Source organism: Hippocampus comes, unplaced genomic scaffold (assembly GCF_001891065.2).
Source record: "Hippocampus comes isolate QL1 unplaced genomic scaffold, H_comes_QL1_v1.1 scaffold174, whole genome shotgun sequence".
Taxonomy (NCBI): Eukaryota; Metazoa; Chordata; class Actinopteri; order Syngnathiformes; family Syngnathidae; genus Hippocampus; species Hippocampus comes.
Window position 1 is genome coordinate 4617287 of NW_017805983.1, and position 14982 is coordinate 4632268.

A 14982-nucleotide genomic window follows, 5' to 3' on the forward strand; every position below is an offset into this window, starting at 1 on the left:
TTCCCTCTGTGCAGCTTTTCCTTGACTGAGATATGAGCTATTCGTACAGCAGTTAAGCAGTCATCAAGTTTTGACATTTTAGCAACTTGCTGTCCATTGTCACCTTTGACTTTCAGCAATCATTTCAAATAAACAGCCTTTTTACCAGCTCAAAAACATATCCAGACTGTGTGTGGGCTTGCACGCTCAGAGCGGACCAGGAGAAACTTAGCCATGCGTTTATCTCCATTAGACTTCATTATTGAAATGGTCTTCTTAGTGGAAAGAGCTGAATACATTAAAGAAATGCTGATAGAATACAAACCCACCAGTGATCTGGGATCTGTCGACTTGGGTCAATTAGTGAAGCTCTGAGTTTAAAGGAAACACAGTGAAGCTGCATTTAGCTGTTATGCTGCATACAAATGGAATAAGATGGCAACAGAAGTGAAGTGAGCCTCAACTGTAAATTCTTTTAAATCCAGATTAAAAACTGTGCTTTCTTTCTCCATACCTTTGATGAAGGTCCTCTAAACAATTTGAAATATTTCTTTTCTTTTAGTCATTTTACAAAGCTATTTTTATTTCTTTACTTTTAAACGTTCTGTTAATTTTTGTCCTTTAATCCTACTTTTGTCTTCTCTGTTTTGCTTCTAAATGTCATTAACTGTTGTGTTTGTAAATGCTTTTGGATGTTGTGCTTTTGCTTGTGTGAATAAGTGTATAAAAAGTGCTAGATGAACAAAAGTGCCTTGCCTTGCTTTTCCCAGTCAAAATTTAGGGCCTAAATTTTCAAAGCTATCAAGGCTGGAAATAAGCGGCTTCACATCACAGGTTTTGTTTTTTTTTTTTGCATGTTGTGCCTCATCAAATCATATTAAATCGCAATACTGAGCAAAATAAACTTCAGTGGGCTGGCTGTCACATACCACGGGTAGTTGAGGGTTGAGGGACGCTTGGTGCCACTTACATCGCAGTAACTGTTTCCCAACAAACTTCGGTTAGCTAGTAGTGACCCTAAACATTTTGCAGACTTGCTTCGTTAACCTTCGTGATGGCGAAGAAGTTACATGTCTGACAAGTATCATTCTCACGAAGGGATGATGAGAAAAGATGGGGAAGCCATGCTAATAGCTAAGCTAACTTAATATTGACAATGCTTGGACGTTTAACACCAAATTAAATGCCTTGAGCATCTGGCGGGAACCGTGTTAAAGTGGAAAACATCCAACTTTGAACAGCAAAATAGCAGGCAAATGAATAAGGGTTTGGAGAGAAAATCATACACGCTAACCAGACCGAGAAATGAATTGAGTTTCGTTATGGTGTACGTCAACCAGGAGGAGTGGCCAAAAGATGAAAAGTATATTAATACAGTATGAACTACTTATATCAGCAATGTTATTCACAATAGAGCCCTGAGTTTTAATTTTGACGTTTGCGGTCTGCACAATAAATTCTCTCAAAAATTGCATTATTATATAATTGCAGTAGTGTTTTTTTTTCATCAATTTAGCTTTGCTTTTAGACAAGAAAATATGATTTGCTGCTATACACAATGTGAATTTGTGGTATTAAAACTGTTAATTATAGAAAAAAATAAAACTCACGTTTTATTTGGTCATTGCCATATTTTTATTGTTTAATAAACGGTTGCTGCACGTCCCTGGGATGAACAAAAAAAGTCCACAAATTAGAGAGTTGCTCCTTAAATGAAATAATTGATTGGCAAAACTGTTCCACCAAGACAAATCAATATTTGGAGCCTTTGTAAGTTCTCATTTCGAATCAGTTCAGCAGCCGAAATGCAGGTCAGCCTCAGTTAGCATGTTAGCAAGTTTGTCTGATTATTTTACTCACAAGGTGTGGCTACATCATGAGTGATCCATGACATTTTCACATGAGTGGTTTATGCGGAGAGTATGTGTAACATAAATAAAAGAAGGATTTCAAATTCTACGTAACCAAAAGTTTAACAAGCTAGGCTCGTATTATTAGTCTTTGTCAAGTATGATTCAACCAGTGACTGTAGGTCGGGGGCTTGTTGAGGAAAGAAAGGACATAACCACACCTGGATATGTACTGGCCAGGCTTTGTTTGTTTACCTGTTGAATTGGTGCTCAAACTGGTCAGTTAGCACTTGCAGTCTCCATCATACTGCAGAATCTGACTTCATTAATCTTCGTTAATCTCTTCGTTTTGCTTGTGGCCTTTGTCTCTCCGCGGTCAGACTCCAGTAGACCTAGCCACTAATCCTAATCCACCTGGCACCCATCTATATAACATTGCTCAGGTGGAAACTGCACCTGATGGGTGGATACCTGCTCCAGACTGCTGAGACTCTTTTATAAATATCTCTGGCAAACTGCAGTACTGTGTGCAGTTCTTTCAGAAGGGCAGCCATAATTCCACCTTGGTTTGGACATTTCTGCAAAAACACGCTTGAAATCTTCCAAACACATGCATGGTGTGAATTATGAACAGACACAAAAACATCAGTCTTCTGCTAAAAAGCAAAAAACATCAACAATACAATGTCAGGGGAAACTATTAGAACTTTATTGCAGCTAAGTAGAGACACCGTAAATTGTATTAGGTGTGTGTATATTTATCTTGGTCTATTTTTTCACATCACAAAATCTGCCATTTGAACAGCAGTGTGCATGAAATGCAGGGAAATTTATTTAGTGTGTATGTGGTGGGAAATCCTGTCATCTGCATCTGAGGCACTGTGCACAGCCAGAAAAGAAAAAAAAATAAAACCTTTGGGCAACAACCACCACCTCAGAAAGGGGCTGAACATCTCATTGACGTCAAGAGATTTTCTTCTCCACAAATGTGGCTAAAACCCAACCCAACTGCTTCAAATTCTCAGCTTGACTGGCTCACAGCAATGCATAAATGTGGAAAGTAACTGCACTACAAACATCTCGGGTTGGATGTAGCATTTCCCTGCTTTGTGCACCAAGTAGGTTTGACACTAAGTCACCACATGTGATACAAGTATTATCTTTAATAGTCAAATCATTGTTTGATTTTTTTAAATTATTATTCTTATTAATTAAGGAATCAAATAAAACCTTTGTTTTCCATTGCTATAATAATAAACTGGACATCTTGTGAAATTGACAGTGCAGAAAACGCACAAACAAATGGACTTGGATTCAGTTATTGGTTTGGTCCATAACATGTCAGAAAATAGACAAAAAAAAATTTTCTGCAAAGATAATTTGGAAATGTTTTTGCTAAAGAAGGTCTCTGAATGATTCATCCATAAAAAAGTTGTCAATTAATTTGTTATCGACTAGTTGTCTGTTAATCGATTCATTTTTGCACAGTCAAACATGCTAACATTCTCTGACAACAGCAGGTGACCATTGAATAACTTTTGAGTCCTTCAACTTGACATGAATATTTACTCCATCGTGTATTGATTTCATATGTCTCATTTTATCTCACAGCATTTATGCACATCTAAAGTTTCTTGTTTGCTGTCATGAGGCGACATGAATAAACATTTAAACTGGAAAAGAAGTGTGTCACAGAGGGTGGACTGAAGCTGTTATGCTACCTGCGAAAGATCTTTAAGACGTTAATTAAAACAAGCTATGATCACCGACGAACCAGCAAAGAGCACAGAGTTAAAGCAAAGCATCCCGACAAGTAGATCAGGCCCATCCAGTGCCGCCCAGTAAGCCAATTTCCTCCGCGTGACGTCTTTCACAGGACGGTTACAAGGAACAGGATAAGCTTGACTGAGGTGGTGCAGGATTGTCTTAGCGGGAATCTGGAGCAACTGTAATATGGACGGGTTGAAAGAAAGGGTCAGATTGTGAAGTCGTAATTGGAGTTTGAATGTGCAGAATACATTCGTGGCGCTTCAAATGTTGTCACTATGTTTGATCATGACCACTGATCCCTTCACAATACTTGCACATTGTGTGCACAAACATTACCGACAGGCACATGTGCAGACATTTAAGGGGCAGGTGCTCAAGGCCAAAAAAATGAGGCAACCTTTGTGAAAAGGATTCACACAATTAGGACAGTAATCGATGTATGTAAGAATGAATTTCTGTTAACACTATGAACACAGTCAGTAAACCTATCTACAAATTCAGTGAAGGTGAAGCTAGAGTAAAAGTCTACACACCCCTGTTCAAATCTCATTTGCTAGTGTGCACTGTGGATAACTCGGCTAAATCCCCGTCTAATATCCAGACACTTCTGAGGGAAATTCATGACAGAGACGGTATATTTTATTGTTTGCATTTTGTGAATTCAAGAAAAAAATGGGCTCAGGCAGAGTGCAGTTTTTCTCACCCAGGGCAAAAGGAGTGCCACCAGGAGGCTATCTGTGCACATGCCTGATTGCGGAGCATTATTTTCAATGACTTCTCATTATCTCATTTCCTGCGGTGTGCTCAGAATCTCATGTTGTCTTGTCTTTTTTGCTCCACAGCAGAGAGAACCCCAAACAAGCCACAAGAGTCACATCAAGTAAGTGAGTGACAAACATGGACTGATGGAAGGCCTGATTCAATCAAGCCGCCCATGCTGACAAATGCTTTTTGCGCCTGACGCACATCTTAGTGTCACTGTAATGCAAACAGAAGAGAGAACCGTGTTATTTTATGCCTCCCGAATCTGGCAGATGTTACTGTTTAGATGGTTTGACAAAAAGACAGATTAACACTGCTCCAATTTGGGCAATCTTGTGATGCAATGAAATGTGAATGTTTGTAAATACTGAATAATGTGCCAAGAAAAAAAAAAAAAAAAAACGCTGGTGAGTCACAGAGATGACGCAAAACAACTGGAAATAGAACGACGCTTGAGCGCAGAGGTGTAGGCAGGATCTATTTGTGCATGTGTGTGCCAGTGGCATGCGTGTGTGTTTGTGTGAGAGGGGCTGAACTTTTATGATTGCGCTGCAATCTGTACAGCAGCATTGGGATCATCTTAATGTGTATTCCGATGTAACCTTTCGCTGCCAAACCGTGTGTTTTCAGGTCAGGATGGAGAGTATGGCTTAGAAAGCGAAGAGGTTATTTTGACGCCCGGAGATGAAAACCCACTCAGGAGAATCCTGCAGGTACGCACGCACACTGCCTGCCTGCCATTGTGTCTTCATCTGCACTTCGTACTCGTGCAGCCGCATCTTATATGCGCATGAAAACCAAATAAAGCACTCTGCCGCTGTGCGTGACCTTGGATGGGAGAATATTCCTTGGTGTCACATTCACCGGAGGAACATCTTTGCCTGCCACACACACGCACGCACATGCGGCACCATTCTAAATGACACATCTGTGTGGCCATATGCTACTGCTTCAGATAGATTAAAGGATTTGATGTAGTCTCTGCTTTTTAAATAGTGCATTCACAAAGGTGGCTATTCCAGGCAGGAAAAACAAGATGAAACCTTGCAACCTTTAGTCACCCAGTAATTTGTAGATAAAGACAGAAAAGCCACTCAGAGTAAATGTCTTACAAAACAGTGCTGGATTCGCACAAAAGCCTTCCAATGCGATGTTGCCTCAAAGCAAAGAGATTACAAAAGATGGAGGAGCTCTTGGTAGTATATAGGCTGCCGTACATCATGTTTTTTCTCACAGCGCACATCTGCTCCAGACTGATACAAATCCAACTCTGATTACATTACTCTCACTTTGTGGTTAGGATTCCAGCTACGTTAAAGGTCAAGAGTGAAGTAAACTGGGCCAACCATCTTTTGAGTAATACTTTGAGCTAAAACCATTTCAAGCACACTTCTGTAATTTTTTTTTTTTTTTATTAACACAATCCACCCAGATTCATAGTTAGACCCATAGCAACGCATTTAACAATGAAAAGGCTTTTGTTCGGCAATCTCCATCATTTGATGCTATTTACAGAATGCTGAGTGCCGGTCAGCAATTGTACTGCGTTGTTGATTGTCCCGCGAACTGCTCTTAGCCATTGTTGTTGAGTTCTTCGGCGAAATGCCTCGGTACTGTGTGGCGATGCAGTGTTCACATTCAGGCCGACACTTTAGTTTGAGTGGCCAAAAGAGAAGAATAGGGAACGCAAGTTGACTAGAAAATTGGAACGAAACAGTTTCGTTCTCACAAAGCGAATGAATTTCACGCCGGTGTGGACGAGCATTCTTTTTACAAGCACTTCTAAAGAACTCTGTTTTCTCATCCAGATTTGAAAAAAAGGTAGGTCTCATAATCAATAAATAACTCTGGCTGTTGTTTATGAAAACATTTGATTCAAAGTATTATACATGTACCTGGATGTAATCCTGACCGAAAATGTTTCAAACTATATCAGTGCATGAAGGGAATCATCTTTAATGGCTTGCAACTAATAATGCTGCCGATATAATGTGAAGAGTGGCCGAAAACTCAACAGAACTACCTTAGCAATGATAATGTAGGACACCAACACAATATAATGTGTGCTCTCAGTGCTGGCAGGAATACATGGACCAAGTAGGTAATCCCACCGTGCGCAATTTACAGCACGACACAGTATTGAACTGGAAACAATAATGTACTGTGTACATGTATGGTCCAATGACATCTTACCAACAATCTCCTCTTGCTCTTCCTGCAACTCTTCAAGCACCTGGATCCCCTCAGATAAATTTCAAACGTCGCTTTGCAAATCGATTTATGATTGGCTTTGTACACTTTCCATTGAGAGCCCCGCTATTGTTGTCTCAAAGTGACGGCACACGTCTGAGTTTGTCACTTGTCGAATTTAAGAAATAGAAATGAATTGTTCATGCTTTATTTAATGGTCATTCTGTTAATTACTTGTGACATAAAAAATGTTTGATTTGGGATTTTCTAAAATGACTAAACAGTTGACCTTTAATCACCTGTTGAAATCAAATCGACTTATAGCACTTCATTCATTGCCCAAAATACAAGTCGGCCATGCACAAACATTTTAGAACAAGGCAGACTTTCTCAACTCTCAAAGGATTCTTTACAATCTTACATCATGGAATTGTGGATTGCAATTAAGATTTTAGTTTAACAGTAGAACACCTGTTTTTTATTAATTCAATCATCTAGTTTAAGTACAATTCAGTCAAATGGGTAACAATTGGATTACTGACTGTACAGTGCAAGGAGAATTCACTTACTGTCTCCCCCTAGTGGACAAATTGTAATGGAGCAGTGTTTCTGCTTGACAGCAAGGGAAACATTTTACGAGGCATAATGTGAGACTCCAAACAATTTATATCACGATGCAAATCTCCGTGTATGAATAGAGTTTAAATTATGTATGAAATGTGTTTTACCCTTTAAAAAATAAAGTAAAATAAAATAGAAACAGATCGCATTAATTGCAGTCAACATTTGAAGTGGTTGCTCACCACTGACACTTATTTTACCGCGGCAAAGTATTCCTGGGACATAATAAACCCAGTTTCTGCCAATGAGCAATTCCTTTCGTCCATTTTTCAACTGTTTGTACTGGTGGTCGGATGATTGAAAAAATAAAATAAACTGGCGAATAGCTCATTAGATAACAGAGTTGCAGATACATTGATTCTGGCTTATTAACCTTTGCTCTGTGGGCCAGCATGAACAAATCTACTGACGTGTCATCGTCAAAATAAAGTAGACGCGGATTTTTAAATGTATGAATGTATGCAGATTGCTACAGATGTGCTTTGCTCGTCCAACTTGGGCTTGCTCTGACCAAGCAGTCAGAGGATGCAAAGGTGGATTTGAGTTCCGCTCGGTTAAAGGAACAATCCCATTGTTGATTTAGCGTTCATTGGCCAGCACAGGTGATTTTGAAGGCTCTGGGCAGATTACACGAAGATGGTAGCACATAGAGGCTGAAATCTGATTGCCCCCCGAAAAAAATCCATCATAAACTTAGCAGTAAATGGAGAGAAAAGTCTGTTGGGATTAAGTGAAAATAATTTTTGGAATGAACATTAGAATTTAGGTTGTAATATGAGGCCAGCTCAGAAAGCCTTGCTGGCGCTATACACACGTGGTCTGGAGTTTCAACCTCAGGGAAGTTGAAGTAAAATAAACTGTCTTCTATGCCATTCTTTTATTTTCTCCCAGCCCTTCAAGTGGCATCATGCAGGAATGTCTCACAGCAAGAGGAAGCTGCTCCAGTCGCTGATGGGACCGTACGGCCCTCTGAGCGTGTCCTACAATGGCAAGACGTGCATTCTCTTCAAGGCAAAGCGCCTGGCCATCCGCTACAAGAACCACACCTTCATTGACCTGACTGAGAGAGTGTTCAATGCCAACTCACCTGTGGACACCAAAGGCTCGGTCTGCACCAAGGAGAAGGCCACGTAAGTAACCACAACTCCAGCCATGCTGTGCTACTTCCTTGTGGTCCATTTCTTTGTCATTTCTGATGCCAAATTAAGTATCGAGTACAGGAGGCACTGCTGCGTAAGATGACAATCAAAACTTTATTGAATGAATCCATTATCAGCTTGTGACAGTTTCTTTGGAACGGCAACATTTGTGAAACATTTCTCGTAGTTGGCAATGATTTCAGCTAAGGGACAGTGTGCCTAATGTGGTCAGTGAGCATATTTGTTTCAAGGTTACTTTTGACTCGATTGCAATGCCTTTTATCTATATCACTACATTATATGCAAGAACAATGAGATTAAAAGCAGCTCGTTCTCCAGTTGAGACAAGTATATAAAATTTTAAAAATGAAAAGAAAGTCAGGATAAATAAAATGGCAGAAGATAAAGAAGAGAACCGTCGTCTTAGTTGTATCGGAAAGTATTTGGATATTGCACAGTGTTCCAAGATTAACTATTGTGCAGAAGCTGGAAAAAAGAAACAGGGGTTAGGGTCAGGGAGGGTTCAGTGCATGTCTGAGCTTAGGGTGGTAATGGCTTTGAGGGGGGGTAGGGAAGAAAACATTTGTTGAGTCTGTTTCATACTTTTTCTTCCACACAAGTAGCGGCTCCCTGAGGGCAGGAGGTCAACAGGTCACAGCCAGAATGTTGTTTGACTCCAGGCCTGAATAATGTTTTAATGTTGTTCTTCTACAGGCTTTCGTTAAAATTTGGTGACGTGGAAGACTTGCGAGGTCTTGTGATCAGGTACCTATTGAATTATTTTTCAACAATCAGCACCTTTTACTGTATGTACATTTCCCCTTGAAATGAATTTGTCATCCTGGAGTTACAAAGCACTGCTCACAGAATGCAGGCAACATTTGGAAATCCGGGAAATACTACATAAGAACCTCATTGTGTTCATTCATTCATTTTCCGATTCGCTTTATCCTCACAAGGGTCGCGGAGGGTGCTGGAGCCTATCCCAGCCGTCTTTGGGCAGTAGGCGGAGGACACCCTGAACCGGTTGCCAGCCAATCGCAGGGCACACAGAGACAAACAACCATCCACACTCACAACTAGGGACAATTTAGTGTTCAATCAGCCTGCCATGCATGTTTTTGGAATGTGGGAGGAAACCGGAGTACCCGGAGAAAACCCATGCAGGCCCGGGGAGAACATGCAAACTCCACACAGGGAGGCCAGAGAGCGCGTCGACCTCTGCACTGTGAGGTCGACTCGCTAACCCCTGGGCCACCGGTCCGCCCACCTCATTGTATGCAGACAGAAAATCTTCATGGCATTGCCATCATGTAGCATGTTTCCTATTAATATATTCCAATTGTGTCAAATAGTCATGCAGAATCTGCAACAAAACTGTTATTCCTTCCCCTGAGTTCAATTTCTAAAACAGGATATTATGTACACCTTCTGCCCCAGGCTTCAGATGTCGAACACCTTCTACGAAGCAGCAGGTCAAAACTGGTTCACGCTAGACAGTGTGCATATCCACTACAACTGGACGCAGGAGGCCACATTCAACGCCAGCGAGGTTTACGCTCCAGCCACGTCGTCCTACCACTGCCAGCACGTCAGCAGTCTGCACAAATATGACACTCTGCTGGTGCCCAGCTCCCACACCGACACGTCGGCCAACTGGCACATTACTTTCACAGATTTCCAGGTACAATCTCATAAAGGGGACGCAGGTGTTGTAACCTCAGGCTACTTTCCTGAAACAAGCAGAGGCTGCTCTCGCTGATCCCGTGTTGAGAAAAATAAAATCACACCACAACTCTTTTAGCGTGTAGCCTTCTGTTGAATGCTTAGTGTGAATGCCTTTGATCTATATCATGACTCACTTTATACACTTGTGCAACTCATCAACATAAATCAGGCTGAATGAATCAGCATTGTTACTTTTAAGACTGCACCCTGATGGCTATGAATTTGCTTTTCACGGTCAAGCCTCGTTGGTATCAGAAATATTCATAGTTCAGGATGATGGTAGTATTCTCTCCTCCTGCAACTTATTTCATTTGATGCCATTTTGTACTTTGCATGTCTGTGTTTGCCAGCCATTTCCTTTGGTGTACCATCAGTCTGTTATAGCGTACGTTTGGCAGTCTGTTGGCCTGCCTGTCTGTACTCAGTGTGCTTGGCCATCTGCTAGGCTATCTCAACCTGTGTGTGCTAAACCCAGTAAGAGCCACTTGTCCCCCTTGAATTCAGCTTAATCTCAGATTTCTGCCTTCTCTTGCAGATTCAGGCCTTCAACGTGCAGTCGGACAAGTTTGCGTCGGCCAGTGACTGCGCCACTTTCTTGACGCCGGCCATCCTCATGGGCTTGGTGACGTCACTGATCCTGCTCCTGGTCCTGGCCTACGCCCTGCACATGGTGGTCCACCTCAAGCACATCGACCGCTATGAGGAGCACAAGGCAACCGTCTACTTCCCCCGGAGTCCAGAGGCTGAACTGCCGGACAAGAACAGCCTTTGAGGAAAGAGGACAGGCGGAAAGACAGGAAAAGCAAGCCTGTGGCAGAAAGCAAGTCATGGAAAAAGTATCTTCCACAGAGTATTTCTTCAACAAAATGCCTGTTCACATGAAAACCTTGTAAATCACTTGTAAGTAAATGCGGGATACTCTTTCCTCATTGACTTGTATCTTGGCATCCATTGTATGGATGCTCAAGCCTCTCCTGGGCCGACAGTTCATGATCCAAATGTCAAAAGGTCAAGGAGAGCCCCGAGGCCCTGAGGGGCAACAGCGGCTTTTACCCCAGCCAGCCATGCGACCCTTACTGGTCTATCTGTCCCTGACACAGCAAACATCAGATGCTCTCAATTAGATGTAAGTAACACATGGGTCACTCACAAGTGTCATACTACAAGCTTCCGCCAGTAATCATCTTTCCAGATTTCTCCAAGGTATCCATCGTCCTACTGCTGCAACAACTATAAGCTTCAAACAGCCAGTTTTAGCACTGGAATAGTCCTGTTAGCTGCATGCCGTGAAAAAGCTGGACAATTTGAGCTAGTGCAGCGTTTCCTGATAATCTGAAAGTGTTGCATGAAGTGCAGTTTAAAATAAGCAAGCAAGGCACAAAGCAAAAGGAGCCTGAGAAGCTTCCGGGTTCCAAGAGAATGGGAAAGCAAGGAAATTCTGGTCTAGCATCTGGCTGGAGTGAACGGCCCTTCTGAGCCTTCCATGTCTTTCATGCCGTCCCTAAACAAGACTGCTGCTTGGGATTTAACTGTGAAATGGCCTATTACGGACCAGATGGATGTAGATGAGTGGCGAGGGGTTCTACAAACTAGCACAACATTGGTTAGTAGCAAAAGCACTGACCAGAAGACTTAAAAACTATACGAAGAACAATGGTGCAAAAGACATCCTGCCTGAGGACGACACAAGAGTGTATCTCTCCGGTGAAATGGCTCTTTGAGAGTCAAGATTTTGGACAAGACACTGGGTGTGACTGCCGACGTGAAGCTTCAGAGGTGTTGCCATAAAATATGCTGAGTGAGATATTGTGTAAAAGAGCTAACCATTTCAGCTATGTACAAAACAAAGACATGTACAGAAGTGTCACTCTGCAGAGGTCTTTTTTTTTTCTTTTCGTCTTTTTTTTTTTTTTATATACGATGTAATCATGAAAAACTTACCGGTACAGAACAACGATGTTCAAACTCCTCAAGAAAAGGATAAACATCCGCATCTCTTTTCAACAGCTGTTTACTTCTAATATAAGAAGCAAAATTACATGACGTTGTGCAAACTGATGAGGATTGGTGTTATAATTATTTTCCCCCTTCCTGCATATGTCTGACTTTGTTTATATAGATGGGTTCTGATGAAGTCAAGTGCAGTCAATTTAACTGTAACTGTAAATCCAAATTTCTGCCAAAGAGAAAAAATACACTATGGAATGCCATCCAGCACCAGGGATTTATTGATGCCACGATTATGCCAGAAGCCACACTAGCGACAATAACAGCATCAGTAAGTCATTACCATTGATTAAAAAAAAAAAAAAGTCTCAGCATGACAATAAGTAGATATCTTAACATTCGATATGGCAGTTCTGTCAATCTGTAGCAGTGTCAAATGTGTTCTTTGGTCATAAGTGTATCCTACAAACTACGAAATGAGTGCGGGTAGTTTGTCTGAGGACCAACTGATTGAACAATAAATGGTATTTAGTGGAGAATTTGTGCTGCGTTGATATATGGACGAGTACATTTACAAACAATATTCGTTTTATATTCAATTGTCACATGGAAAGGATAAAAATATTAGTCTTCCAACCCTACATGAAAAATAAATCTGTAATTTCATATCATAACCAGTAGAGGTCAGAATAGGATTGTCTCGCAATAAGAGAAAAGATGCACTTGCAGTGAAATTAGTGGTTGAGGAGTGTCTACTTTTTTGCGACAAACGGAACCATCGGAACTGCACGGGTACATATTTTATATTCTTTATAATTTTATGTTTCTCTTACCATATGGGACTAAATTGTTGTAATTTACCTCAATTAACGTTCAAATGCATGTTGAATAACTAATTCACCATTTGCTTTTGGGTGGTGTGATATTACAGGACATCCTCTAGATGTCAGTATTTAATTACCTAAGAATCGTCTGACATGCTATGCCAGGCCAGTCGAGGACTAAAGTGCCCACATTCAAATGTTGACTTGATTGAAAAAACATGGATCAATAAGAAATGTACATCAACAAATATTTCAGGGAGACTATAAATGAATAATCACTATTGTTCATGATGACCCCAAAACATCAATCAGTGTGTCGTGCTGAATGCTCATCTGTCCCATTGCAGAAGAACTCTGGCGTCTGGCTGTTTAGAGAGCTCAAAGCTGCCAATTGTGGACTTTGTGGCAGTGGTCTGAGCACAGACAGATAGGCCCGCCTGTTTTATATGTAAAGCTGCCAGTCAGAAAGAAGAGGCCTACAGGGCTCTCCGTACGGCTCCTTTGTTACAGCCAAACTGTGATGGGGAGGCTCTAAATAAGCCGCTTTGCATTGTGGGAGTTCAAGAGCCCAGGAGGAGAGTTTATTGAGTGCAACCTTCATAAGAATCTCATTTTCACATTTTTTTACACATCAGTTAAAAAAATGTTAGTGTGTGTGTATATATATATTTAAATATAGACAGGGAGTAAGATCAGTCATGTGCTGTTTGACGCTTCGCCCGGTGGAGGCTTACCTGGTAAGTGTATTTTTACGTGAATATTCAACCGATGCAGGGGGCTATGTGTTGCCTTGATTATACTGCATTGTGGATGATGACTTTCGCAAATGTATTATATTTCTTCTACCAAGATAGTTTGCCTCACCCAAATTAGTTTTGCACATAAAGTATATATGCACAAAGTGACTACGTGGATAAGTGAACGAAGCATCTGCTGGCCCTTGGCTATTTGAGGCTGTCACAAAAAGAGTCAATATTATTTTCTTCTGAGCATCGGAAACGTGGTGGCAGTTGGTCCAAACTCACATTCAGTGTAACGCCCCATAAAGCGTTGGGGCGGCACTGAATGTCGTCATGGGCAGATAAAGCGAGATGAAACTTGTTTTGGGGAGTTGGGGGAAGTCCTTTTGCCAGTACAGGAATATGTGCTAACATTATTTTGAGGCTTTGGGGCCTCAAACTTGAAACAACAGTGACATCTGGCGGATACTGCAATCAAGCATATCCGTTCAGGCGAACCGAAATGCTCTGATGAAATAATTTTCCAAAAGTCTGCAGAGGTAATTTCAAAAATAGAGTATAAATGTGTTGTTTAATTGCCAACACATTGCATTGCTGTTTTAAATTGGCTTACCAGTGACAACGGAAGTAAATGGCATACTTCTGACAATGTCAATTCAAACGTGATATTGCCTCATTGAAATGCCTCGAAATATTACATTTGAAGAGAGGATTCTTGTTCATAATATTCTCCTGGAGCCTTGGTGAAGCTGCCACTTGTGCTCTGTTTTTCTTTCGCAAGCCCAGCAGTTATTCTTGGGTGAAATGAACATCCGTTGGGATTTGACCCCCCCAATTTTATCAAGCGTGTCTGCCTCAAGGTATTCTCTGCTGAGTCACGTCTGCTTGCAAACCCGCGTGGTGTAAATATTATGCTTCGATCTTAAATGATGAAAAGAGTGTTCTGTCATGCCAGGCATGTAACCTCAAGGACCAATGTGTAAGATTAAAAGATTTACATAAAATAGCCAGAAGTTACATTTCACTTTGCATCTTACATTGCGTTCACTAAAACCCTTTTATCCACACACCGAGTGAGTGATTGTTCAAAAACCCTTCAGTAGTGACCCCTGTTGACATTCTCAAAATTAAAATTTCAACTCATTTTTGTTTTGGTTTCTCTCTCTCATTCTCTCTCTCTCTCTCTCTCTCTCTCTCTCTCTCTCTCTCTCTCTCTCTCTTCTATATTCATTGATTTCAAAACTTAGTATTAATTCAACTACCCAAAATCAACTACTCCAAACTACCATCACAGCGTCATGCCCAATTATCCCTGCATGTTGAACACTTGGATTCTTTTTTTTTGTCAAGTACAAAATGACTTTGTGTATCGTGTAAAGCCTATTGCATTTTCATTCTGCTACATTCACCTTTCCTGCCTTACTTTCTGCAC

General features: G+C 41.1%; 1 protein-coding gene across 1 annotated transcript in view; it reads left to right on the forward strand.

Annotated features, from left to right (window-relative positions):
• atp6ap1lb (ATPase H+ transporting accessory protein 1 like b) overlaps nt 1-12525 on the forward strand; it is an 18257-nt gene extending 5732 nt beyond the window's left edge. The window contains exons 2-7 of the mRNA XM_019891698.1: nt 4442-4479; nt 4992-5074; nt 8064-8302; nt 9026-9076; nt 9752-9995; nt 10575-12525. Coding sequence (XP_019747257.1) covers nt 4442-4479; nt 4992-5074; nt 8064-8302; nt 9026-9076; nt 9752-9995; nt 10575-10811 — 892 coding nt within the window. The 3' untranslated portion in view covers nt 10812-12525. The remainder of the gene's footprint in view (nt 1-4441; nt 4480-4991; nt 5075-8063; nt 8303-9025; nt 9077-9751; nt 9996-10574) is intronic.
• The last annotated feature ends 2457 nt before the right edge of the window (nt 12526-14982 follow it).